The 27,884-nt window shown below is 40.8% G+C and overlaps 2 protein-coding genes across 2 annotated transcripts in view; both read left to right on the top strand.

Annotated features, from left to right (window-relative positions):
* The first annotated feature begins 891 nt into the window (after positions 1-891).
* LOC139608654 (glycylpeptide N-tetradecanoyltransferase 1-like) lies at positions 892-5,934 on the top strand. The gene is made up of 12 exons (XM_071462617.1): positions 892-1,021; positions 1,132-1,240; positions 1,450-1,594; positions 2,429-2,547; positions 2,665-2,756; positions 3,214-3,330; positions 3,475-3,645; positions 3,995-4,103; positions 4,302-4,472; positions 4,593-4,760; positions 4,901-5,038; positions 5,722-5,934. Exons 1-12 carry the CDS (start codon positions 1,002-1,004, stop codon positions 5,743-5,745), a joined length of 1,383 nt encoding a protein of 460 aa, XP_071318718.1. The 5' UTR covers positions 892-1,001; the 3' UTR covers positions 5,746-5,934.
* A 1,590-nt stretch (positions 5,935-7,524) lies between these two features.
* Positions 7,525-27,884, top strand: part of svild (supervillin d) — a 44,905-nt gene continuing 24,545 nt past the window's right edge. The window contains exons 1-3 of the mRNA XM_071462372.1: positions 7,525-7,863; positions 20,159-20,655; positions 25,480-25,514. Coding sequence (XP_071318473.1) covers positions 20,279-20,655; positions 25,480-25,514 — 412 coding nt within the window. The 5' untranslated portion in view covers positions 7,525-7,863; positions 20,159-20,278. The remainder of the gene's footprint in view (positions 7,864-20,158; positions 20,656-25,479; positions 25,515-27,884) is intronic.

Raw genomic sequence — 27,884 nt, forward strand, 5'->3', positions numbered from 1 at the left:
AGTCCCTAACTGATTTACAGCAGACGAGTAGACCTGAGGAGTAAAGCGGGGCAATATTTGGCAACCTCATAATTAGAGAAGGGGCTCTACCCTTTTCTAATTATGAGGTTGCCAAATAGATGATGGATGAATGTTTATCTCATGTTAATCTCATGGCATTTGTGTTATTTTGTTAAAAAAAAACAAAAAAACCTCATTAAGGCATATTTTATTTTGGCAAAGAACTTTTACTTTGAAAGTTAAGAGGTAGCTACTCCTGATTTCATACAAATCTCCTTATCCTTCATCACTGGGAAATAAACCTATATATTGTGAATTGAATTTCTCGGCTGAATTGGATTATAATTATAATAATTATAATTGTTTTCAAAAGTATCTTCTCTTGTTTATCAAAGGCTTGTTTGTCCAAATGATTGGTATGATGTGAAGCTATTTTAAAAAATTAAATAAATGCAACCCTCTGTATAATTTTTTACTTAGTTGTTAAGTTTTCCTTTGTCATTACTATATAATAAAACACATCATAAAAGGTCACTTAAAAGGTTACATTTGTTTTTGTGCTGAATAATTGTCAATGACTTGGCAACGACTCTATGGTCAAATCGCTGAGCTACTGTTAACATACTGACAACGATCATCAAGTCCTGAAGATAAAATGCTCTGGAAAAAGTGTTGGTTTTCAAATAGTAGAATGTATGGGAACCCTGCAATTAGACAAACTCAACCAATTAAATCTGCTCCCTGGATCAAGCCGTTATAAGCTTTAATCTGCCGCAGGGCTCTATCCAGCAGCTGTCTGACATATGAAGACCGTGAGAAGTTATATTTAATTGTTAGTATTGTTCTCAGTTATCTATCGGCTGGGTGGGAGTTGGGTTTGGTAACTGAGGCGGCGACTCTCCTCCCCTCACTGCTCGCTGAGATAAGACCTTGAAAACCACAAATGTATCAGAAAACACCCCAGTTCACCCTCAGCTTTCAAGGACTTGCACTTGTTGACAATGACTGATTCAAACTCGCTGTAAGTATACCGGTCGTCTCTGTTTTCAGTACAATTGACGGTATATCTGAATATCTAGACTGGATACACAAGCACATACAGGGATGTCAGTGCATGAATATGCCTTTCAGTGATAAGAAGCTCGCAGAGGATGATGGTGGAAGTCTAAAAAAGAGCAAAAAGAAGCAAAAGAAGGAAGGTGCCTGGAGACCAGAGGGACCCAGAGACCCATTTGCAATGGTTTGTGTCATTGTGAGAGTGTGAGTCCATATATTCAGTGATGTGTTAGCTCATTTTTATTTGTATGTGTACTCTCAGAAACTACAAGTTAGATGTTCTTTACAGCAATCACGCATGAAACACATAAAAGTGTTGTGCTTTTAATCGTACGCATCTGTATTCAAATGTCAGTTTTCAACCTGTCCGTTGCCTGTGCTGTTCTGTTCTAGCTGGACTCTCTGCCAGAAAAGAAGCAGCAGGAGATCCAGAGAGCCCTTCACCTCTTCTCCTTGGGCCCAAGTCTGCCCAAAACCCTGGAGCAGGCCAAGAGGCATACCTACCGCTTCTGGGAGACACAGCCTGTCCCCAAACTGGGTGAGCAGTAATTCCTCCTCCAGAAACATTCTAGATACTCAAAATAATTTGACATTTTGGATTACTCTTACTTTCTTCTCTGCATGGATTAGAAAAACCAGACATAGCATGGCAGTTTGGGAGCTTTAGAGGAGCTGGCAGGTGGATTTTGTGACCGTTTGGTCAGAGCCATGCTAGCTGTTCCCCCCGTTTCCAGTCTTCATGCTAAGCTAAGCTAACTTGCAGTAGCCTTAAATGTAACAGACAGAGACGATAGCGGTATCAATCTTCTCATCTAACTCTCTGTAAGACAATGGATAGGCACATTTCCCAAAACGACTACAACTACTACTTCTTTAATTGTTAAAATATTTGCTTTTCACTATAAAGAAATACTGAAAGTCAAAACTATTGCAAATCTATCTTGTGTGTATTTCAAAACTTACATGCATGTCCACTCAGGGGCTCCTTCTGCCATCTTATTGGCACATTTCTACCTTCACCACCAGCATCTGTGGGCATAAATGGATTCCTGTTAGTGGACATGATACAAACAATATTGGGATTGCGTATGGAAACATCGCTGTACACAGCCACTGTTTTCGCCACCGCTCACAGGATGTGTATGACATTGCATGCTAATTTTGTGAAATTAGAATATGTCTACAGGCCTTATGTCTACAGTTTTATATAAAATAAAAGCCCAGTAATGCTCTGTTAGCATTGTCACATGGAAAAGTATACATTTTTAAACATCATTAATCGGAGAACATCATTCACTACGTTTAAAATATTGAGAATAAAGTTATCTATGCTGCATTCTGAAATAGAAATCTTTTATACTTACTTCCTCAGGTGACAATATTACAACTCATGGCCCAATAGTAGAAGATGAGGTCAGTGTCCGTAAAGAGCCCTACTCTCTGCCTCAAGGCTTTTCCTGGGATACTCTGGACCTGAGCAGCCATACAGTGGTAAGTTGCTAACTTTCTAGCTCAAGCTGCAGCAGGCAAACTTTTCTCTGTATGAAATTCAGGAAGAATTGACTGAGATTTACTGCAGATTCAAAGCTTTTCCACCTGTCATTTCAGCTGAACGAGCTCCGCACTCTACTGAATGAGAACTACTTGGAAGAGGATGACAACACCATCAGATTTAACTTCTCTCTGGAGTATCTGCAATGGTAAGCACACAGGTGCATTTTGTCATGTTTTGATCTCTAGATTTTTGGTATTTATATCTTTTTTAAACCTTTTATTCACCATTATATGCATCTAGTGGAGATGGTGCCACTGAGTTATACTGAAGAAATTAAAGCGCTGAGTGTCTTTGAAAGAGAAGATAATTTTCCCACTTTTAAATACTTGCTACTCTAATCTCTTTACTGCTGCATTTTTTCTATGTGATCTGCATAAATTGTATCTCCACCTTTGGGGAAAACTTACATAAAAACATAATAACATTTACTTTGAAACTAATAATTAACATTGCAGGAACTGGCACAGGTTCTTGGCCCCAGGGTTAACAGGAGCTGCTCTATTCACTCAGCCTAGTCGACTCATGCTAAAATTCTTTCATCGGAAATTGCAATTAATCAGTTTATTGACCTACTCTTACATTCGCATTCTTTCCCACCTTAGGGCTTTACAGCTTCCTAACTGGCTGGCCCAGTGGCACTGTGCTGTGCGAGTAGACGCCAATAAGAAGTTAGTTGGCTTCATTGCTGCTGTTCCTGCTGATGTGCGCGTGTATGAGACGTGAGTAGCTCATAAATATATGCAAAGTTATGTGTTTATGTGAACTCCAATGAGTAATATTAGTATTCTGAGCACTCATCAACAAATCTGTAGCAATTTTCCCTGCAAATGTCTCAAAGCAAATGCTTGAAACGTGTTCTGCAGGCAGAAGCGGATGGTACAGGTCAAATTCCTGTGTGTTCATAAGAAGCTGCGCCTCAAGCGGATGACTCCAGTTCTGATCCGAGAGCTCACCAGACGGGTCAACCAGCGGGGCCTCTGCCAGGCTGTCTACACAGCTGGCATAGTGCTGCCCACACCTCTCAGCTCCTGCAGGTAGTAGCTGCTGCACAGGGTTGATGCACGTTTAATTTGAAGGGGAGCTGAAACCATAATTATCAGCATGTCATTATGAGCCATCAGCTTTCAAAATTGATTTTTTTTCATCATTTGCTTTATTTATTTTCTTATTTATTTTTTCTTCTCCTATTTAACAACATTTGAAATCCATAACACCAGTTAACCCCTTCTCCAAGCTTTAACACTATGAAGAGTTAAATGAAAACAAGCAATTTCAAACAAATGCCTTACAACGGGGGCTACAAATTCTCTTCAGTTAGATATGTGTGTATATCTTTGTATTTTTGCTATTTTTCTGATGAAGCACTGTCACTGTCTATTTCAGATACTGGCATCGCCCTCTGAATCCCCGAAAGCTGATGGAGGTCAAATACCCGGGTCTGAGACAGAGCACGAACCTGCAGAGAGCCCTGAAGCTCAACCGCCTGCCTGAGGTTAGTTTGTGCTGCCACCTACAGACAGAAACCAATTAGTGGCACTACAGTCTGACTTTGGCCCAGAAACGATGACCAAAATGTTGGACTGGCAAAAAGATACATACCGGCAAAAAGATACATACAAAATATCAAAAGATAATGATTTTAACCATCAGGAATCTGCCCTGCGATTTCTGTCTTCCCTTTTTCTCCAAGGTGACAAAAACCAAAGGTTTGCGCCCCATGACCAAAAGAGATGTTGTGGCGACACACTCATTACTCCAGACAAACAGCAGCAAGTTTCACCTCAGCCCCGTCTTGTCTCTGCAGGAAGTAGAGCACTGGCTGTTGCCACAGGAGAATGTGATTGACACCTATGTGGTGGAGGTCTGACTGTTCAGTTTGGACATTTTCAGTATTAATATAAAAATATATAAAAAAAAACACCACATATTATACTGCAGTAGTTACTATAGGAATTCACTCATCTCTACTCTTCACACACAGGCGGATGATGGCACACTGACAGATGTGGTCAGTTTCTATAGCGTCTCCTCCAAGGTGCTGAATCACCCGGTCCACACTGACCTGAGAGCAGCTCACCTCCTTTACATTGCCTCCTCTGCCACAGACCTGGCCAACCTCATGGAGGACACAGTGGTCGTCGCTAAATCTGTGAGTTATTTATTTATTTTGGATTTATTTCCTCTAATTGGCCTAAAATTATTAGGATTATTGACATTTTTCTTACAGAAGTGAAAAGTGTTTTTGGTTTGTGTGATGACAAAATAAACACTCTTTTCTCTCACTGACAGAAAGGCTTTGACATCTTCTCCGCTCTCGATGTGATGGATAACAAGAATTTCCTGGAGAAGCTGAAGTTCAGCATCAGTGACAAGAGCCTGCATTACTACCTGTACAACTGGGGATGTCCTAATATGAGCCCAGACAAGGTACTAATTCCTGCAATGTCACTACATGGCAAGACACAGTCATGCTATGTATTCACAGCCCAGAGTCCTATCAGATGTGTCTTTCAAATTCAATCCAGTGGAATTAAACTGTTGGATTCAAAAGGGATGATAGGAGATTGTCATCCTGTGCATAACAAAACTAAAATGCATAGAATCATTGGTTATTTATTCTACAATTATTATTATATTATTTATTATTTTATAACAGTTTTTATATTAGTGAAAAATGGAAATACATATCTGGAAATACTTTATTTATCACATAAAGAGACACATAAAACCTCAAAAGAAAACCATACTAGAAAATGCTTTTAGATGGATTTTAGTACGTGCCAAATTCAGAAGGGATGAGGAAACATGAAGAAGAGCTGCTAAAATGCACTGATTTATAATGCTGTATGATTTCAGTTATTGCCACGCAATAAGGCTGGGAATAAGGAAATGATCTCAATACAGCTGAAAAATCACTGACACCAGCAGCAAACTGCAACCTAAAACTATATACATAAACAACAAGCTCAAATGCTGAAACATGAAGTGAAACAGCCATTTGTAGAATACAAGTTTTCAACCTCCTAAATTTTGCTTTCAGTGGGGATGATTAGTGTATTTGATAGCTGTCAGTCATCACTTAGTCATGCTGATGGATGTGTGTTTTACAGGTGGGATTAATGTTCCCCAACTGACCTGCCACTGAGAGGCTGAGGAGAGCGGTGAAGAGGAAAGGACCAGAGTGATTGGCAGGGCAGTGGACATCAAACTGCATCAACAGCATAAATTAGGGTTGAAAACATGAACTGACAAACTGCAAAATACACACCCACAACTCTGTGAAAGAAATAATGAAATAAAATAAAATTCCATTTGTCAATACATTCATCATCTGGTTGTCAGTTACTCACTGGGTTAAGCACTTCTGCAATAGGAAAATATCATTTTTGACATGATGAAAAATTGAGTAAACAAATTCATGCAGTTCAGAAAATGCTCCACACACTAGTGTGTGTGTGTGTGTGTGTGTATGTTTGTGGGAGAGAGAGAGAGAGAGAGAGAGAGAGAGAGAGAGAGCGATAGCACTGAGTATTTGAACAGGCAATTCACATAACCACAAGTGACAGAACATGTAATATTAGTGGGACCAATACACAAATTTGATTAGAGGACAAAAGCATTAATCATTCTTATGCACACACACATGCAAGAACATACTCACTTGCAATTCAATGTCAGTGTGTTTGCAGAGGGTACATAATACCAGGCACAAATGCGATCAAGTTAAATCTCATCTAGACATAAAATTGATTCAAGATGTGTATGAAAGATCTGTTCCTGCAAGGTCAACTTACAGCATTTGAATCAGTTTTTGTCTTTGGTTTTGACCATGCAACCGATTAGTGCTACCACTATTACATGCACTGTTACCTAACTGTGAGACAGCTTGATACAAAACCACATGGTACATACATTGTCAAGATATGAACAGCAGGAGGCGTTGCAACATTAACATGAACCTTTTAAGCACTGGTGGTGCAGATGTCAGCTGCTTTGATATGCTGCAGAAATTGAATTAATTTGGGGGATTTTTCTCTTATCTTTGTTTTTGTGTGTGAAATATTGGATAGTTTTACCTCTCTGGGCCCCTCACAATTTATCAAATGAAAGACTCAGAGGTTTAGTGGGGAAAATCACTCTTTGATGGGAATATGTGAGCCCTTTAAGTAGACAGTGCATCATTTTAAAGGGGTCACAAGCCAACAGGTTGGGACCACTGCTTAAATCCATTGCAACTCATCATATTTAAAAGCTCATTTATGTTTTGCATGTGCACAGTGATCACCAGAATGAATATTTGTTATTTACTATTAAAAACTGTCTTGTTTAAACATGCATGTAACTTAGTAATTAACAGAGAATAGTGAAAAGAAATAGCTTGTGTTTACCTCAGTATTGATATTGGTATTGAGATTGGTATCGATGCTGATGAATCTAGCCCTGGTATCGCTTGGTATTGGACTGAAACCCAATTTTTGTGACATCACCCACTGCAAGTAGGCCTATATAAAGGAATTCAAATTAGCCCCATCTTTATCAGCTGCAACATTAAACGGAAATACCCATTAATGCATCCATAATTCTCAATCTTTATTATGATATACATTTTTTTCCCCTTCTTTTCTTCCTTGCTTTATCTTAAAAAAGAAACGACATAGTTTTGGTTGTTGGTTTGGTTGTTTCTGTGTTTGGGTGGAGTGAGCTTGGGCAGTTCTATTTGGAAATAGGACTTTTTTCTAATGCACCTTTCTGATGTTATAATTCAAAATTATTACAGTCTTTAACAAAAACACAAGCCTCCACAAAGGGGATTCCAGAAAGGGGGCGTTTCCTAGAAGCACATGAACGCAGCACCGCCGTGAGTTTGGACCAATCAGAAGCTAGAGAGCATTTTAAGTTTGAAGTTTCTCCAGAGCAGCAGCAGCAGCAGCACCTCTCACCGCCACTTCTGCAGCCTACCCGGGCGGGACGGAGCCCTGTCTCCCCTCAGTTTCGGTGGAGGATGCGTAAAGAAAGCCTAGCTGTTTTCTGAATAGAGCGAATTTTTTTAAATTTTTTTTTAATTTTCATCCTCTTTCATTCTTGCCGGCTAAAAGTTGAACAGCCGACTGAGTGCGAAGTGCTCAGCCTTGTCACGAACTTTCCAAAAACACAGCTGCGGTTCCGTCGTGTAACAGCTTTCTCCGGGGGGGGGGGGGGTCGGCAGTATTTCAGTGGATTCCACACGGGTAGACTTCCGTAAATGACTGCAGGTATGTGAACTCACATCATGTTGTGCTCTGCTAATGACTGTGTTGTTACAGTTTAACTTGAAGTCCTGCTGATCAGCACGGGCTGAACGCTTCCTGTGGACCATTTGAAGTATTTGACATGTATTTACGGAAATGCTCATCAGTCACGGTCTTGTTATTCCGTAACAAAATGTTACATGCAAGGGTGTGATGCGTAGTTTGTGTCGAAATGCAACACACGCACATTCACAGCTTACTGTCATTACATTAGTCAGCGTGGTTTCCTTCCTCAACCATTGGTCTAGTTCTCACTGAGAGAATACAGCAGACACCCAAAGTAACCCGTGTGCTGTCTAATCTTTTCTCAAAGCTTGTGACACGCACAATTACATCCTGTGAAGACATCAACACTCAATACTCCCAGTAAATCGGTAGTTTTCTTTTTGTTTTTCTTAAAGCATTCCCAAGCCAGCTGGTCTTATCCTCTCACCCACTGTCTCGCTCCGGCTGACTGGTCAACAGGGACTAGTTGAGTGGCTTGTCTGCCCCCTTTCCACAGCCAGGATCTAACCCTGAGCAGTCCCTCTGCAAACAGCTGTCAAGAGGAGTGAGCGTTTAGAGCTGTGTTGTGCAAAACCACCTGTGAAAACAAAGTGATAAAATCATGCGAGAATGCTGAAATGTGCCTCAGGACCCACCGTCCAACTCTGCTGTGGTGAAAAAGATTACACCACTGTAACTAAAGACAAGGTTATGAAAGTTGGCGCAAGACAGTTTGGAATCAAAGTCGTGTTTATCTGTGTCAAACTAACATGGCTAAGCAAATACTAACGCGCCGCCTGAATACTGTGTACACTGAGGTGGAGGAGACTTGTTCGATTACTTTTTAAAATGTGGTGACTGTACTCTTTATGAGGTGTAGCCTATGTTTATACAGTGTGCCTTTCTTTCAGCAGTCATTATCCGATGTTTCTCACCGGACATGGCTCTTACCACCTGCCACCAACCAGTGAAATCCAGTGTTTCTGTACAAAATACTGTGGTTTTGTTAAAACATTACGTAATCTTTAGTTCATTACACAGCATCTTTAAAGTGTGCTGTTTAAAAATGTGTTCCACACTTCACTTCATTTACCTACTTGGTTCCAAAAAGTACTTTCTAAGTACTAGTTTATTTTAATTTTGTGCCAGCAATCATTTTAAGAGTAGTTGTTGTTTTTTTTTCTCAAATGCTGAATAGAATGAAACTCAATGAAGCTTCCTATCTGAGGGATATGCTTTTTTGAGGCTTGCCAGACTGTAATTTTTCTACGGTAGTGGCCTGTGTCAAAACAGGCTTCCCAATACCTTCCTCAGCCAGATGATGTTGCGCAAGACAAAAAAAAAAAAAAAATGTATTGTATGCTTTGTTGTATGCCTTAATAAGACATGCTCAGTGTCTATGTGTCAGGAGAGCTCATGTTTGTGTTACTCTGCAGCTCATTAATAACAGAGCATGCTGCTTTGTGTCACTGTTGTGGAGATGGAAAATAACACAAAGTTGATGGACGAAGTGCAGTCGCCGCTGAGCAGTATCCAGCCTGTGCAGAGCAGCTGGAGCAGAAGCAGGGAGTGGCTCTTGTCATGTTTCCTTTTCTCTCTCACCTACGTAATTCTGCTGCTCTTTACCTGCCTTTTCTTCGGACCATGTAAAGACCCCAAACAAAGACACAGACACTCCATTGTTGTTGAGCAGAAGTGAGAGTTGTGTGGTTGTGGTAAGTGTTATCATTCACCTGAACGCCTCATGTCAGTCAGTCTGGGGGTGGTGCTGCATTGCCCCTGCAGGGATTTTGTTACTTAACACTGGTGAGAGGGCTTTTGTCGGGTGGAGGAGCGTGCTGTAGATGAGGGCGCCTGCTTCGGGGACTTGTCTTTTTCTGTACTGGAACATCAACTTGTTTCCCTTTAGATTTTTTTCATCACAGTAAGCTGTCATGAATGCAACTATGGATCAAGTTTCAATTCCTAGATCACTAACGTCACAAGAAAACAATAGAAAGGTGTGCAAAGCTCTGAATCTGACCCCCACCTCCACCCCCGGCCTTTTCTCTAGAATGATCATGCATTTTAGGGCAAGTGAAGCTCAAGAAGTGATTGGCACTTTGAGCCAAAAGAAGGAGTTTTATCTTTTAGCTTATTGGCTTATAGCTTTTGGGAGCCGTCAGGGGACTTTCCCTACTCTGAAAGCTTCAGAGCAGTGGATCGTTTCTTATTAGGCCTTTTTTGTGTGTGTTGTACTGCTGCTTTGCCAGCATGCTGCCAAAAAGGTGAAAGATGTTTGGTGCACTCAGTGAATGTACCTCCTACAGGGTGTTGCTTAGCTGAAAAGTAATTGAAGGGATGTAAAAAACAAACAAACAAAAAAAAAACTCTTGTTAAATTAGGATTGTAACTTAGATTTATTTGGGTAATTAAGGTTTTTAACAAGGCCCTAAAAGAGAGAGGCCCGAAATAAGTACACTAGTGCACCTGGATTGTCTGGGTTTAGTCTGAAATTAGCAGCTAACTTCTTTTATGTCTGTTTTGGATGGCTAAAGGGAAACCTAGACACACCTTTGTAATGAATTATCTTTATTAAAGCTTCTGGTATTATGCATTTCTGCACCTGGTGAGGTTAAACAAAATGGCAAGGGAGGCCTCTAGGTGTTCTTTTTTCTCTTTCATGCTTATGTTTGTGACAACATTGTATTTATAATATGAAGAAGGCTTAAGAACCACTTGAAAGTGTATCCTGCTCGCTCTTGTGTAAATGTTGTCCACATTGAAGTGCGAAGCTATGAAGATGCTTATGTACAAAGTAAGACAGCATTTATTTAATGGAATAAATGGTGTTTCAAATGGTCAGTGAGATGTAAGTATTATGAGCAGTTCTCAGTCTGAGGCTGTACAGTACCTGCCTGTGTTACTTTACAGATAAGTAACACTGCAAAAAAGACAGGCACAAGATCCACCCCCTCAGCCTCATCCCCCTCTTCAGGTCCCACCCGTCCCCTCTCCTCAGCTCTCACTAAGGTTTCATGTCAGCTGCACAGCCGAGAAGGTCTGCAGTACAAATATTTATATGAAGCAGAAGGGATGTGACAATATGAGCAATAGGAACTCCACAGGGAAGAGTGCTCGGGGTTACCCTCAAGCTAATCTCCTCTAAGACATATTTATAAACTTAGCTAGCAGTTAGGGTGGACCGCTTCCAGCTTCAACACCAAGATGGTAACTGTATTTGGTCAGTTACTGCACAGCAAAGGCCCACGTCAGTGACGTCTTTGACCAGTGTGATATTTGAATGGAACATAAGCATATGGTTATACTTGAGACTTTCATTTGATATGTGCACACATAATAGTTTCCATGCGTAAGAGCAGCCCATGCCTCTCTCCATACTACATTGTGCGTTGTTTTAGCTCCGTGCCAATTTCATCTGACACCATCGTCAACTGAAAACAAAGCCTCTGAATAAAATATCAGAGGGTGTTTTGGATCTGTGTTCAAAACAAGTGGGTTTATGGGGGACCCTTTCTGTGCATGTTAGCCAGAGTTTTATTGTCTTTGTGTCCATGTGAGTGACAGATGTTGTCATGAAACATCCATTAATAAAACATGCAAAGCAAATGTATCTCTGGTAAACCATATGCAGGGATTGTGTTTAAAATGTTAATATAAATTGAAGGGGGGGTTTTATGGGTTGCCTTGAATTTATACTAATGGAACAAGTTCACAGTGGAAATCCGAATCATGCTTCCCCTTTTCATCTTACTCTCAGTTTTATTATCATCAGATAATAAACAGTAGTTCCTGTGTCAATCAGGTTTCTGCTTTAGTGCTATAAAAACATCAGTTTCACTGACTTTGAAGAATCAGTTGTAATTTAGGTGCAATCCAGACGAATATCTGTTAAGGGGAGTGGTTAATTGATTTTTCACAAAGGGAAACTCATTAGCCACCTGTAACATCAGCTGCAAAACCGTCACCCATCATCTTTCTCTGCACACTTCACATAATGAACATTTATTATAATCATAAGGCAACAGACATTTTAAAATACATGCTTATTCACTTTCTTGCCGAAAGGTTAGACGTACCTTATAGTGTATGGTAAATATGGAGCTACAGGCAGCAGCTTATGAGCTTAGCTTATCTTAGCTTGGCGCAAAGGCTGGAAACATGGGGAAATAGCTAGCATGGCTCTGTCAAAAGGTAAGAATATTTGCCTGTCACACCTCTAAAGCTTATACACACACAAACCCTGCACCCAGGCATATTAGTTTTTCTGTTCTTGTAACATTATATGAAACATTGATACATTATTTAAACATTTTATACATTTTCATGTCAATCCTTACAGGACTCAAATAGCCTGGCCTCAGTACGACTAACCACAGAGTCCTGCCGTTGTCTTTTTTTTTTGTTTTTTTTGTTTTTTTCCACTTGAAACAGTTTAGTTCATCTGGCTTAGTGGTAAGTACCACTACTGTTAATACTCCATCTCTCAGCCATAACCCATCCCCCCCCCCAAGATAGAAGACCCCCTTAACCCCTCCACCCCCTGCTCAGTAGCATTCCAGCTGGCCAGATGGTGTCTGCTCTGCAGTGGACACCAGAGAGCTGAGAGGGAGAAACCCTGCGAGGAGGATTCTCTGGATGAGACATTCCACCCCACTGATTCCACCCCTCCTCCTCCTCCTCCTCCTCCTCATGTCACCCTCTCTCTCTGTTCAGTCTTGTCTGTATGATGAGGACCATGTTGATAAGTTGTTGACAGGCAGAGAAATTGCATTAGAGGTTTCTAGGGGGAGATAGCTCTGTAGTTACTCTGTGGTAAACTGAGCAAGAATGACAGTCGACATCACTGAACTTTGTGTTTAGCTCAGAGTATTTGTAGAGAAAGTTGGAGTTGCAGGCTTTTTACGTTTAACATGCACATGTAGTTACATTACCACAAGTGAAATAGTAATTGTACATATTTACAACATGTATATATATATACATTTTATAGCAATTGAAGTGTGTGCTTTTCATATGCTGTGTCTAAAGTCATTTGTTTGTTAAATTTCATCCCTGTTGCCAACTTTTAAATTTAGCTTTATGTTATGAATGTTACATGCAGGTGCAGATTTGATAGAAAGTGGGTTCAGGAACTAGTAAAATAAATGCTGGAAGTACACATGGAAGAGGAAGAATAAATTAAACAAACATTGTTGTTCTTCAAAATGACCTCATTCAACTTTAAAAATAGTCCGCACACCTTCCATTGAGTGGACTGATAAATTCACATTTCTCACTCTTTGTCAAAAGTTGGCAAATTTAATGCCCTTGAAGTGTTGCTGCAGCGAGGCAATGCTTTCCGTATGTTGGTGTACAACAAAGGGTAGCGATTGGTGGGAGGGTAGGCACCTTAACTGTAGCTACTACAGTATATCTGTCCCATAAAAAACCTGTGTGCATATTTGTTTCTGGCCCACATTAACTCTTTGAAAAGAATCCAATTTTGCACATTGTGTGGGTAGATGCATATTATCCCCCTGTCTATATAAAGCCTCATAAACCCCACCCTTCCTACTCACTACTCCTGCTTCCATGATTGCAGCCCTGTTAGTGAGTCAGTGTGAGTGTTCCTGTTGCCCTGCTTTCACGACTCTTCAGTTGCGTGTTAGTTTGCGCTGCAGTGTGTGTTTCATTGTGAGTTTGCTTGTTTGCTTTCCCATACGTCACATTTAATGGGTCCTTTGAATATGGCAAACAGAAAGCCGGAAGTCTGGGACAAAGAGACAGCCTGTAAATGAAAAAAAAACATTTGAGCAAAATACACACATGCTTTTCTGTCTTTAACCTCGAAGCTTTGTTGAGATTGATTGACAAGCCGCCACCCCCCCCTTTGTCAGAGATTTCCAGGAGGGGAAGCAGCATTCTCTCTTTGCCTGGTGGCAATCATAGCTCTGCCTCAAGCAGGTCAGTACAGTTTTTACAGTGTCAGTTACTAAGGCAAAGCAGAGTGCAGGCATGAGCACCCAGGGGGTGTTATGTCAACTGGCTTTCGGGTGACTGGCTACAGTCAGCGGGACTTCTGGTAAAAGGGATTTGAGGGACTTTGTGTCTATGTGAGAAAGAGAGGGGAGACAGAGAGGGAGGGAGAGGGAGAGATGGATTAGTCTCTAACCCTGTTTTTGCCCCATCCTCCTCCTCCTCCCCTGCAGCAGCAGATCTTGTCCTCCCTCCACCCCCGTACCACCAGACTGGGGCCCCTTGGCACCGTGGAGACACATGCCCCACAAAGCCATCACATCCACCCCCACAAAAGCCCATTCTCTCCAGCCTCCTTCCCTTCTCCTTCCCTCTTTCCCCCTGCTCCGACCTCTGAAGCTCTCTCAATTCTCTTGTTGTACCCACTCTTCTTTGCTTCTGGGCTCTTTTCATCCTCCCATTTCTCTTTATAGCCTCCTCCACCCTCCATACTCCTTTTCCTCTTCCCTCTGCTTTTCCTTCCTCTGTCACTTCAATCCCTTCTCCCCCCTTTTTCCTCCTTTCCTTCCAGCTGAAAGCCAGGGAAGATTTGAGTCATGTGAATGAGGGGCTTTTGCCATGGTGGACAAACACACCCCTCCTGTCAGAATCACCCTTTGAAGCTCTCTGTAAGTGGAGGCGGGTTTCACCAGGATGAAGTGTTGTGAGCCTCTACAAATGCATTTAAAATTTAATGCTGCTGCCTCAAATGTTGAAAGATTGCTTTTTAATGAGAAACACATTGACCACTCAGTATGTGGTTGATTGTTTTGTGAGGGTGGCTTAAAAAAGTGTGACACACCCTGGACCCGGCCCCCCTCCCCAGCTGTTTCCTGATGCATTTGTTTGGTTGAATAGATCGGTTAAAAGCTGATGCTTAATGTCCAGTATATGGAAGATATTATTGGATTAGGCACTGGTGACCCATACTCAGGCCTATCTGATTTCAGTGGTTGGTCATATGACCTAGTTGTAGTCATACACACTCATGCAGACAACAACATGCAACATACTGTATGCTTTACAAATCACAGGACACAAGCCACCACAGCAATACACTGATTATGAATGAACAGCAGCCTGGTATGTCACTTTACCTGGATGCATATAAGCAGAATAAAGGTAAGACTTGATTTTCACCTTAACCATAAGTAAGATTTTTATTGTGGCTGTGTTAGCACAGAGATTTGGAATAGTCATTATGTGACCAAACCTCAAAGCAATGATCCTACGTGACGCCGTCACTTGCCTCTTCACTGAAGAGTACTTAATGCTTCCATCTTTTGTTTTGCTCCTTTATGTTTCCTGAACGTGGCTGAAGAATTTCTCAGAACTGCACCCGCTGAAGTACCGGCAGTCTGTTTTTATACTGGCACCTGGTTTTCTCAGCGGAGCAGAGTTTCCACTCTCCACCTTCTTCCCTCAGGAAGAATGTGTGTCAGGAGTTGGCTATATCTTTAACTGCCTCCTCTCTTTTTTTGCACAGCAGAGGAAAATGGATGTCTTCAAGTCTCTCTGATGCTTGTGGTTTCTTTATGTGGATTCCTGAAGGTTTCCAGTGGCAAAATGTTGTCATAATTGTTGCAGCTGAACACATACCTTGTGTAGTGTCCTTTTCAAGTGTGACTACAACTTTACTGATCTGTCCATTGTAAACCTAAGAACTGTCAAGCTGCCTGCAGCTTCAGGTGTATAGAGCTCTGTGGTGATAACTGTGAGATTTAAAGTAAGATAAGGAAAGACATAGATGATGCAGACTGATAGAATCCAGTAAAGCTGAACTGAAATAATGCTGAAAATTTGATGACCACATGTGGTTAAACTAAAAGGCAGACTTTCTATCCTTTTAAATTTTTGCTGAACAGAGCTTGAATGCACATTGCTTGGTCCTGGGCCAATGAAGTGAGCAAGGTATCGCCTTGCCTCTTCAAGCTTCAGTTTGGGTGTTTCTCACTTTATGAGAAAGCTCCTAATTACTCGTTTTTTTTTTTTTTTTATACAGTCAAGATCCCTTACCTTTCCCATGCAAATCCTCTGTTTATGAGTAGGGTGTAGCCTGCATTCCTGCTCTGTCCTCTTGTGTGGACATGTGGTTTTTGAAAAAATACACACTGGTGGGCTACAGGTCAGCCTTTGCCTCTGAGGCAGCTTTCTGGCTGGCCCTTGTCTTGGAATGAATCAGTGAGTTAATGTGTATGTGCTTCCCATGAATCTGTGCGACAGGTATTCTTTTCCCATAAGCAGCCTGGTTCCCATTGTTTCCCATGATAATGACATCAGTGGGCATGAGTAAGAATGAAATCCTGGATTTTTTTTTCAGGTGCTTTATTCATGTTTCATAATATTAAAACAAACTTTACGCAAGTCAAATTTGATCTATTCTAACATTTTTTTAACATGTTCTCATAATACTACTTGCCTCAACAATTCCTGTTGAGCAACAATTTGTTTTTTCTGTGCTTTGAGAGCTGCTTTGTGCCTGGTGCACAGAGGGATGTTGATAGAGCTTTGTGTTGGCATAACAAGACTTATCAGATGGCGTATTTTGAGAGCCTTGTTGTTCTACTGTACCTCCTGTGTCTGAGGGTTGTTCTGTTTCAAGTTCTCACCTCCGTGTTAAATCAAAACACCAGCCAGTAACACATCAGAGTAAAGGACAGCATAGATACTGTTAAACTACAGATAGCAATTCCCAACCAGGGGTACCTGTCACCCAGAGGGTACTTTTACAGTTGCCAATCGGTACATGGAAAATTTATAAAGTAGACAGCACATTTTAGTAGGATAAAAATGCCTGATATTGTATTGGCTGCAACACCTTAACACTGTGTGTTGTGATGGCTGTGTATGTTCAAATTTGGTAGCAAGCAAGATAAGAGGTTAAAACTGCTAGAAGTAATGCATAAGCATATATGGTTGAAATAGTTTGCTAAAAGTATTGGATAAATAGTTTTAAGAGGGAGTAATACCAGTGCAACCAACCTCAACATCAACAGTTCACTTGTATGAAAACATTGTTTATATGATGGGTAGTATGACATAACATCCAGCATAAAACCAATTCAAATGAGCATATTTGGAACATAAAGGGTGGTGTTGATAGGGGAATACTCAAGTTTATTTGACAGGGCTGTGGGGAGATGTAAGACCAAAAGGTTGGAGACCCCTCACACATTTCAAATCATCTTTGAATTGACTCTGGTGTAGAAACGTCGGCATTTGTGGTATTTTGCCGTTGTTAGTAGGCCTAAAGCAGATATTATGTAATCTCAAGTAACAGCTTATAATCGCTGGCGCTCTTTGCAGAGAAGTAAATATTTAAAAATGTGACTACCATGGTGCACTTAGCCTTATAAGAGGAAATGATGACAGTAAATCTGATACTGTTTTAAGTCTAAAGGGGATGTCTGGCTCTTGAACCCATTCAAAGTTTTCTCACTGCCCTTACTCATCCCGTCTCTCAAGAGACTCTTGGACATTTGCCAGGTTTATGAATAACATTTCCTGATTAATGGAGTTTTATGAAGAAAGATATGGGGCACAGTCAGGAAGTGACACATTTGATCTTTGCTGAGACAGATCTTCCTCCTGTAGTCACTACGAACTCCCAACGGGCAACAAAAGGTCAGACAACACTCCAGTGATTGGAAACACAGGACTCAGTTTGTTTACATGCCCTAGAGGAGCAGAAATAATTTTGCCTGTATGAATTGGCAAGTCAGACTGGTATAACTGCATACTGAGCAGGACAGATCCACTGTCGTCAGTGAAACAAAAACCATGCGTGTGCTCAGATAAGTTTCTCACATTCTGTCCATCAACAAACTCCTCACTTGTGATAAATGTGACACTGAGAGCCTTTAGGACAGTCAGACCAACCAAGCTTATCCACTTCAGTCTAACACAAATGGAAGCAGATATTTTTTTCCCCTCAAAAACACCTGTATCATCATGCACTGAATCTGTACTTGCAAATTTGACTGTATTCAGAGCCCTCTTAATGTGCTTTGGTCCAGCACGTTTCTGCCTGCCTCCACTTGTCTGTATTTCTGAAGAAATAACCATAAATAGGTATTGACACCTCTGGCTATTGTAGCTGTGCAAATGGCCTACCAAAACAAGTATTCTTGGGTGAGTTCACATTTGCTGATAGGGATGATGATTTTTAAAGTATGACTCACAAATGTGTTTTCAGTCCCCCTTGTTAAAATAACAGAGGCAGCTTCCAAACAAAGCAGCCTCGATGTTCTGGGTCTCCGTGGACCAGCTTTAGCATACTGTTTAGCACTCCTTTTATAGGTAATGACCTAGGTGAATTATGTAAGCTTGTGCATAGTCCTGAAATCAACATCCAAACTCAGGATCGTTTTGCCTTCATAAGGCAATTCACAGTCATTGAAGTGACAATCAACTGAAACCCAAAGGTTTTTGCCATTGTTTATGATAGGTTTTTAATAGGTCATTTGGTTTCCATTTTTTCAGTAAACTCCATTTAACCTTCATCCTCATCTGATTTTGATTACTTTCCTAGAATCGGCTCTAGTTTCTGTTCTGGCTGTTTAAATGACGATGCATACTTGATCACGGGACTAACTGGAGAAGAAATGAACTGTGCTGATTTTTCAGTTTAACAAAGAGATGGTGATTTCTTTCCCCTACATAGGTTAGAGCGTACATTTCCCACAGTGGAGGTGTGGTGGACATCTCCAGGCTTGTAACAAGGAGCGGACAACATGTAATGGTCTTGCAGTTTATGGTTAAGCTGCATTTAAATTTACACAAGGGAGGCACTGTGGTCCCTTATTGTTTAGTCATGCACTGTTATGCTAGGTGAAGGAGGGATGGGAGAGGTCAAGGTGAAGACTGAAACACACACACAATCACTTAAACACGCACACACATGCATGCACACACACATACACACACATCCCCTGACATACACCGATTTCCTGAGTAATATTTTAAAGCCATAATTTTTAAGCAATCCAAGGGACCTAATTCTGTGCTGGTTTTTATAGCCCAGCAGGTGGTCAAGGGTCAGACAGATGCACTTGAGATTTGTTCAAGATTTTCAGTGTTACAGGAAAGGCTCTTATGACCAGGCAGTCTCACCTCTCGTGTCCCTCTTGCCTTGACCCATTCCTTACTTTCCCTCTTTGTTCTTGACTCTTTAATTACTAACATTGTACAGACAAAGCACCCTCTTGTACATTTTCTCCTGTTCCCTGCCTATGAATGTGAGAACCAGCGTGCAGAGTTAACTAATGCTCTGTCATGTGATGGAAAACAGGGGGCTACATTAACCCCCTCCCCCTCTCTAACATAAATATACCTCCTTTTCATTAATCTCCTTCTTTTCTCTTTGGCTTTCCCCACCGCATGGTAAGCATATTTGTGCTGTGAAAAATATCCGTAGAAAAGCCCCTGTGCTTGGTGTGGAGCAGTCAGAGCCTGTGCACACACAATTTTCATCGCTACTGTCAGCCGGTGATGCATTTACATAAGTGCAATTTTCAAACCTCTGCGTTGGAGCCATGCGTGGTTTTCTGCTCTGTGAAAACTTAATGGAACAAAATGAGCTCAACTCAGCCTCATAATTTCAACCTCCTAAATTTAACTCACTTGGTATTGAAAAGTGAAAAGTTATTAGAGATAGAGAATGTTTTAATGTGCAAGAGGTGGAAAGAAAAATGTTACCAGATTTTCCTTCTCAGGGACACAAGAGCCTGGAAAGGCTATACCACAATCTGTGCACACACTGGAGAAGACACACAAATATAGACCAAAAACACACTGACACTCACATCCACACTTAGGGGCAATTAAGAGTTTCTCATGCATTGTGTTTGTTGTAAATACAGAGTCATTATGGGTGGGATAATGTTCAAGAGGTGATTAGCCCAGGCACAAAGCCTCAACTAAGTAGGGAATAAAATGGGATGAAGATGGTATTTGATGTGTGGTTCTCACTTTCTCTCACTTCCTCCTCCCTCTTGCCGGCTCCATGTGAGTCAGTGGAACAGAGGTTATATGAGAGTCTCACTGTGGTGGTCTGCTGTCTTTTAGCGGAGCTGGCTGACATCATTCTCACAGGGGGGGGGGGGGGGTCAGCTGGGGCAGGGCAGAGCATAGCTTGGAGCTCTACATTGAAGGAAGCTTCCTACGAAAGCTGCAGAAGTCTCGGTTCATCTGGTTTTACATAGTTTTAGAGAGCCAGGATTCTGAAATTGTACTCTGCTATCATAACACACTAATGATCTTTCTTTCTGATTTGCAGCTCTGGGGTGATTTTGATGGAGTGAGACATTGCTATCGAGGAAGATCTAAAAGAAAGTTGGAAACCATACCAGTTGAAGAAGCAAATTTGCATTGAACATTGAACAGCATAATCTGCATAATGGATGGAATAGACACCTTGCAGAGCTCGGCCCCAGAGACCAAGGCTGAGCGAATTGCCCGCTACAAAGCAGAGAGGAGGAGGGAGCTCGCTGAGCGCTATGGTAACACAGAAGAATTCACCTCCAAATACGTCCGCAGGGACAGGAAAATTGCTGACACATCTGAAACGGTGCCTTCAGCAACCAAGGAGAAGGAAAAATATGAGGATAATGGATCAGAGCCAACATATAGCAGGAGGGGCCTCAGGAATAAAGTAGTAGAACCTGTGGAGCAAACTGCTAATGAAAAAGAGACCACCACTCAACTCAAAACAGAGACAATTTTATCCTCCAAATCAGAAACTGTCTCCTCCATAAAGACATCCTCGCATTTCAGGTGAGTTTATTCACATTGTCACAAGCTTGAACAAAAGCACACCCCTCTTGCCTGTTGTTTGTGCAAGACCAGTAACACTGTAGTTCTCCCTGTGACATAAACTTGGCCAGAGACATTAAACACTAAGCTGCACAGGCACAGAGACTTGGAAGAATGCTAGTGTGAGTGGCCCAGGCTAACATCTCGGGCACAGACCTCAATAAAAGTCATCATTGATTCGTGTATGTATCTCACTTCTGACACCAGTAAGGGTACGGATAGGGCTGGGCATCGTTAAAAAAATTTTGATATCGGTACTGATACTGATACCTTGACTTTGATACCGCTTATTGACAATAATTTTTTCACGACCAATCCATTTTAACAGAAAAGAAAATGACAATACTCATTACTGCAGAAATGTTAGTTTAACTTGAGTTTTATTTTTAAGCTCTGCCTCTTTACATGCTCAAACATGTTCATGTAAATAAATAGCTCTTGGTCCAAGCATGCTGCATGCTTGGCTCACTGATGCTGATTTACTCATTTACTCCTTAGGCATCGAAATTTGGTATCGAATGACAAGGCTTCTTTCAGGCCTGGATAGTGTCAAACCAATTTGGTCCGACCATAAGAGTATCAAAGTTCGATACCCAGCCATATGTACAGGCAGAATGAATAGCTATACAGTCTATACACACTTAACTTACAAGTGAATCTTGGAGCATAATAATCAGATCCCCACAAATTGCAATTGAATCAAATACAGTAGCTCTGTCTAAGGTATTCCTTGAGTTACAGTACATTTGCAGCTCATAAAGACAGCTATTAGATTATTGTGAAATGGCTTGCTGCCCTCTAATGAGTGAAGAGGAGGCAACAAGTCTGCACATTTGGAGACCACTTAGTGCTATCTTCTGTTTGAGGTAAACACGGCTGCTAACATTTCCAAAATTGGCCATGCGTGCAAGGCAGAGAACTGCCACATTTATTTTGCCATGGTATGCTTTGCAGCAATGACATGCACGCTGCTTGTTTTGGTTCACTTTAGAGTCATCTGGGGGATCTCACATGTTAGGCACATTTGAGGATAACAAACCGGTATTGTCAGGATGATGTGGAAGACTATGGAGTTTTTTCACTTGCTGACAGGAATGATTTTCTGAGAATTTTGCATAGATGGAGTAGGACATGTCCAGTCGTGGATCTGGGGATGTTTGAGCTGTAATCAAGCTGGGGATTCTGCTGTTTGCACAGAGGCAGACTTGTCTGCTCTTGTTTGCTCTTGAAAAACAGCCCGAGGGAATGAGAGAAGAACTGAGGTGGACAGGGCCTTAAGATCATTTCAGAGTTTGGGGCTTGTAGGGGCAGGGAAATTGAGCTTTGCCAAGTTTTCATGCCCTGTGCTTAATGAAGCAAGATAACCAGATCGCTTTGATTGATGGCTTGTTTGAACCAATTACTCTATAAGATTAGGAAAGACATGTCTTGTGTCATAATAGACTCTCAAAGGAAATGCAGAACGACAAGTTTTATCAGATCTTAGCGGATAATCTCTCATGGCAAAGCTCTACTAGTTTAATAATGTTTTTTGTTTGTTTTGCATATTGGCCTGTTTATGTCAGTTAGTGTTGAAATGGATCCAGGTAAAAACAATCTTGCTTAATTGTGGATATGGAGGAAGTTAGAATAAAATATTGTTTTCCAACGAGTAGTGGAAAAGGAGCTGTTTTCTTAATGTGTCAGAACCACAGCAGAAGGAATATTTGGCAAAATACAGAGTAAAGACACACACAAAGATATGGATGACATTTTTAATTAAAGAGAGCACAAAGATGGGTTGACGTGTTGATGTGTTTGTCTCACATGCCTGTCGCGTTAGCTACTAATCTTGTCAGTTTTGTTATGACGTTTGCTGCATGTCAGATTCCAGCTGTGCAGTCCTGTGTACAGACTCACTGATGGCACCAATAGTATTACAGAGAAGAGATGTGCAGAAGCTATTGTTAAAACTCATCAGCTGATCCCACACATATAAGAGGTTTTTGTATATTATGCTTTCAATTTCAGTTCCAGCGGGTAATTGGAGTTATCTGTGATCTTTTAAAGTATCCTTACAGATCATTCTGAATATTATATTAATACAGTATATCTCTGATTCCTGGCTGACTTGCATGTACTTTATAAGTAGAGCTTTGCAGATATTCACTGAACTGTAATAGGCAGCATGTTTGTGTGTCTGTTACAGAAATAGCATGAAGGAAACTGGAACTCAGCTGTCCCAGTGATAATGAAAACTGTCTGTCAACAGGTTTATCTGACACAGACATGAATCCTCCCCACGTAAAGTCACAGTTGAAGGGTGACATTCCAAAACACTTCACTTTGACATTTACTGTCATTAAAATTCACCCTTAGTGATATAGAAAAATACAGATTCTGTACTGTCCCACGGCCTGACTGCCCATGAATATGTAATTATAGCTTTCTGGCTGCTTTCATCTAATTTCAGAGAAAACACAGTAACATCAGCTTCCTTGGTTTGTCAATTAATGTTAGCACTTGAACCACAGTACAAACATAAGTGCAGTGTTTGCACAAACATGTAAAGATACTCAGTGTTCCCTTTAGGATGTTTCTCAGCTTTAATTAGTGACAGTTGTTACAACATACCACCAGCGAAGTCGTGTTATTGCGACTTTGTAACATTTTATAAGATTCTGAAGCAGCGGTGGCAATACTGTAAATAGCAGAAACACTGGGTACTGTATGTATCACTGTTTTGCAGTTAGCATGCAAACCTTTCATGCTTCTTTATACAAAGCAATGTTAAAGAAGTAAAAATTGTGATATACAAAAGTAGGATAATGGGAGTGGGTGAGATTCATAGTTAGCTGTACATTAAACTGTTTTTACATCCATCCACGTGATCAAGATAAATACAAATGCGATAAAGGATGTAGTTCATTTGTCATTTTTTTTAAGGCAAAAAAATTTGGATTGGATGTTTTGGTATCGGTCAAAACGAGACTGGATGGGATTTAGGCTACTTATTGTTTACATGACTGAAATGTTACGAAAGCTTTAGAGGCAACAAGATTTTAATCTTTCAGCCATGTCAGAGTCATGATTATATCCATTCTCTACTCTGACTTCACCCTCTCTCTCCATATTTCAGTCTCACTTCATGCTTTGTGTGTATAACTATAATTTAATGGAGCAAGAGAGTGGAAATTTACTCTAAATACTCAATAGTGAATGTGTTAAACTTTCCTCTATTCAAGTTCCCCTGTTACTGTATTGCTGTTTTTCCTCTCGTCCTCTCTCTGCACTCCACTCTTCTTATCTGGTTAGTTTTATGGGAGTGTAGCACCGACATGTGTGGCCCCTGTCCGTGAGCCAGCAGTCAGAGTGTGGGTGGGGTTGATGAAGTGTCGCTGAGCCCTGCAGTTGCAAAGTAGAGCGTTTAGTCACCAAGAAACAGACAAACACACTTTCCAGTAGCTGGAATTGGGTAATGTTGCATTCTGTAGAGCTTTTACTCATGTGGCTGAAGTTAGGTAAATTATGTGACACTGTAATAATCTTAAAGCTCATTACACAGCCACAGATTGGTGTGTATTATATCACTGTAATTATTGTTACACCTCCATCAATTTGTCTTCCATCACATTGCCGATTTTCAACCACACCATATTCACACATCATAAGTACCTTGGTCTGGCATATTGTGGTTTCTCACAGTATGACAAAGCTGCACTGAGGCAGAGCAGCCAAAATCTGACACAACTTTCTGCGGGAGCCAAACCCAAGCCCAAAATTACTGTAAAAATTACTTTTGAACAAGGAATCAAAACAAACACAAGTTAGACGACAGTGAGTTGGATTCAATATATAGTTATTTTTCTGTTTTTTCCTACATAACATAGTCCACACTACAGTACTCTTTCTTTTAAATTGTTTGAGCATTTATTTGGATTGTTTGACTGCGGAATAACTCTTCATTAAGAAATTTATTTTATATCATAGGTTTAATTGATGTTTGCTGTAATATTTTATAGAATGTCCTGTCGCATTTTGTATAATATGAAATTTCACACATCTTCAAAATGTCTCTAAAATAGACACAAAGTGACCCAAAGCAACTCAGCGGCCATCGCTCACTGACACCTTGTCATGTGGTCAATTAAAACTGTTGCTGCTGTGTTTTAATGGAGCACAACAGGCTGTATTTGAAGTAAACAAAGCATCTGAAATTGACCGGGTTTTATTTAGCCAATACCAGTCACTTGATTGGTCCCGATCTCGATTGGACAGATGAGCTTGGGGCTATCTCCCCTTCCTCAATAACCTTTGACCCCTTCCAGATGTCCACCACGGTCCTCTATTGTGTTTTAAGCAGTCCTCTCCCCCCTCCCCTGTTACATCATCACTGCTGCCCCACAGGCAGCTGCTGTCCCCATCCATATTTAACGCCCATTACTTAGAGATGAATGGCCATCTTCAGATGCTACACGGTCAGTGCTGTTCTATCTTTGCCAACAGGGGAGTGGGAGAGCAGCATGAGTAAATGTTGTGGGGTGTGTATAATACAAGGGAGAGTAAGTGTCACTCTGCAGTCCTGTTAGTTTGGTTTATGTTGCAGCGGTTTTAAAATGTGGCTTAAGTGTGCATTTTTGGATTATAGCTGTTTGATTTAGACTTCATATACTAATTTTTCTGTCAAGCATGTAAGCATCAATTGTAACAGCTGCGTAATCCTGTCAGCACTTCAGTATGTTAGAGTGACCTCATTTGTCTCTCTCTCTCTCTCTCTCTCTCTCTCTCTCTCTCTGTCTCTCCTAGGGTGCTGGAAACTGATGACACCGAGGAGCCAAAGGGTAAGACGAACCCTCCACTTTCTCCGCACTCACATCCTACATTGTTCCACGGACTGCTTTATCCCTTAACTCATTCAAGCTATCTCTATTACTTAGTCTTGAAGGAACACTGAGCTCATTGCTGATGTCAGATTACCTACCAGGTTTATAGATGTTTTCTTTGTAATACTCTGCCACTGAGGAGGAGTGAAAGAAAACAGATCTACTGATGGGCTTGGCCTTGTTTTATTGTCTAATTTAAAGTTAATGTTGTGCCTCAGGCGATGGTTTTCTTTCTCAAAAATAAGGGAGATAATGTTTGGCACGTGTCTGCAGAGTTTTTGTTCAGAGACTGGGACATAGGAGGTGTACGCTTACACTCGTGTGTCTTTCTGTGCAAATGTTTGACCATATGTAATTACACTGAGAGCTTGTTTCAGCCAGCTAGCATTATGAGCTAATTTTGGAGCCTGCTGCTATAGAGAGAAGAAAATGGTTAAGTTTACACATGGGCCACTGGCTGCTTTTCTGACTCAGTCAGCCACCTGAGCTCACAGCCTGAGAGTCTGTCTGTCTGTCTGTCTGTCTGCCTGTCTATCTGTGTGATGCACTGCTGCCTGTATTTGTTTCTCTGATTGTATATTTGATTTGTCTGCCCTGCCTTGTGCTTGCTTACTTACCATTCAGTGGTGTGTGTGTGTGTGTGTGTGTGTGTGTGTGTGTGTGTGTGTGTGTGTGTGTGTGTGTGTGTGTGTTAGATTGTACAAGAAAAAAAAAAGATAGCAACAGAGAGTGGTTATAGGAAGGTAAGTCAGTATTTCAGGACATGTGCAGCAGTGTTGTGTAACATTTTTCACTTGCACAATATATGCAAACAGACATTTCTACCTTTTAAGTCAATCAGGAAGTCTAGTTGACCAAGTCGAAGTCATTTTCAAATCTAATCAAAACAAAGAGAAACAAGGAACTAAAACTGGAATTCAAAGACTATAAGATATGGAAGCCATTATGCTAAGGTCACATTAAAAGACAGTTCTTTAATCTAAGACTTTTCCATTGAAAAGTTTTTCATTGTTTTTTATACTGATGAAAGTAATGCATTGTTCCTAAAAGCGCACAACACACATAAATAGTAAATGACAAACCTGGTGTATCCAGTTGTAAATAAACCAAAGGTTTTATGCAAATGTTATCTGATCATTGTATTTGACTGAGCTGCCAATTCACCTACTGCCATTGGTGGAGCTTTTTCATTGCAGCAACATAAGCAGTATCATCATGTCAGTACACTGGGTCTGATCTATGGTGAGAAGTTGTAAAATTTAAAACACAGCCTGAAGACAAAAATGAACACGGTAATAATCTGCCACATACTTTTTTACAATCTGGTCTGTTAACGCAAATGTGATCCTGAATTATTGTATTTGTTTCCTAGCTGAATATCCCCCAGATCTTTTTATCTAGCACTTAAAATCCCACTGTGAAAAGTTCACCCATGTTTACCTCACTGAGTTCAATGATTTTCTTCTCTTCTGCTTGAAAAAAAATCCAGTATGTTCTCAAATATTTGAGAACATACTGGATTCATTTGAATAAAATTTAGCCTGTTAAACAAATCATTAATTTAGACCAAAAATGTGAATCACTGTCTGTTGATGAGAACTTTATGATAACAGAACTGAATGAATTTGGGAACAGAATACAAAATAATACTGAATACTGGGGATTTCCTTTGCTCTGAATGATTATCTGTCAAAAATCTGCGACCAAAAATAACACTGTATTGTCCCAGTTGGAAGAGAAACACATACAGAAAGGTACAGAAAGAGAAACAAAGGAAAGTCGGTGTTCATCTTTAATAGAGATATTTGCGTGACAGAGCAAGGGAGTGCGAGAGCATTGGCAGTGCATTCACAGTGCTGATGGAGCTTCCGGTCCAAGCTGGCAGAGGAGTCAGCGCTCTGAGCCAGAACGCCTCTCACGGTCACATTGAGGGTTTCCCCAACCTTTTAGCTATCTAACTGTTACATACAAAGGCCTTCAGTTAGATGTGTTTCTACTGTACAAGTGCACTTTGTCATATTGGCGAAATATAGAGTGCATTCAGAATGATTTCAGCTCACTGTGACTTCACCGGAAGGGTGCTACAAAAGCATATAAACATGTTTAGAACCCATTTCTCCGACATAATCATTATACACAGTAGGAGACTATATCCATTACGGTGCAGTGTCTTCATTTAAAGCTAATACTCTCTTTGATGATGTGGATTGTACGAACTCTACTTTGTTTCATCATGTTCTCATATGTTCAGACACTATTGGCCATTAAAAGGTCAAACACCCATCCAGCAAGCGTTCTCAGCAGCTAAAGCTTAACAGTCTTGTGAGA

The sequence above is a fragment of the Trachinotus anak genome, unplaced genomic scaffold (assembly GCF_046630095.1).
Source record: "Trachinotus anak isolate AG129_WGS33_773 ecotype Australia unplaced genomic scaffold, CSIRO_AGI_Tana_v1 ptg000025l, whole genome shotgun sequence".
In the NCBI taxonomy this organism is placed as follows: Eukaryota; Metazoa; Chordata; class Actinopteri; order Carangiformes; family Carangidae; genus Trachinotus; species Trachinotus anak.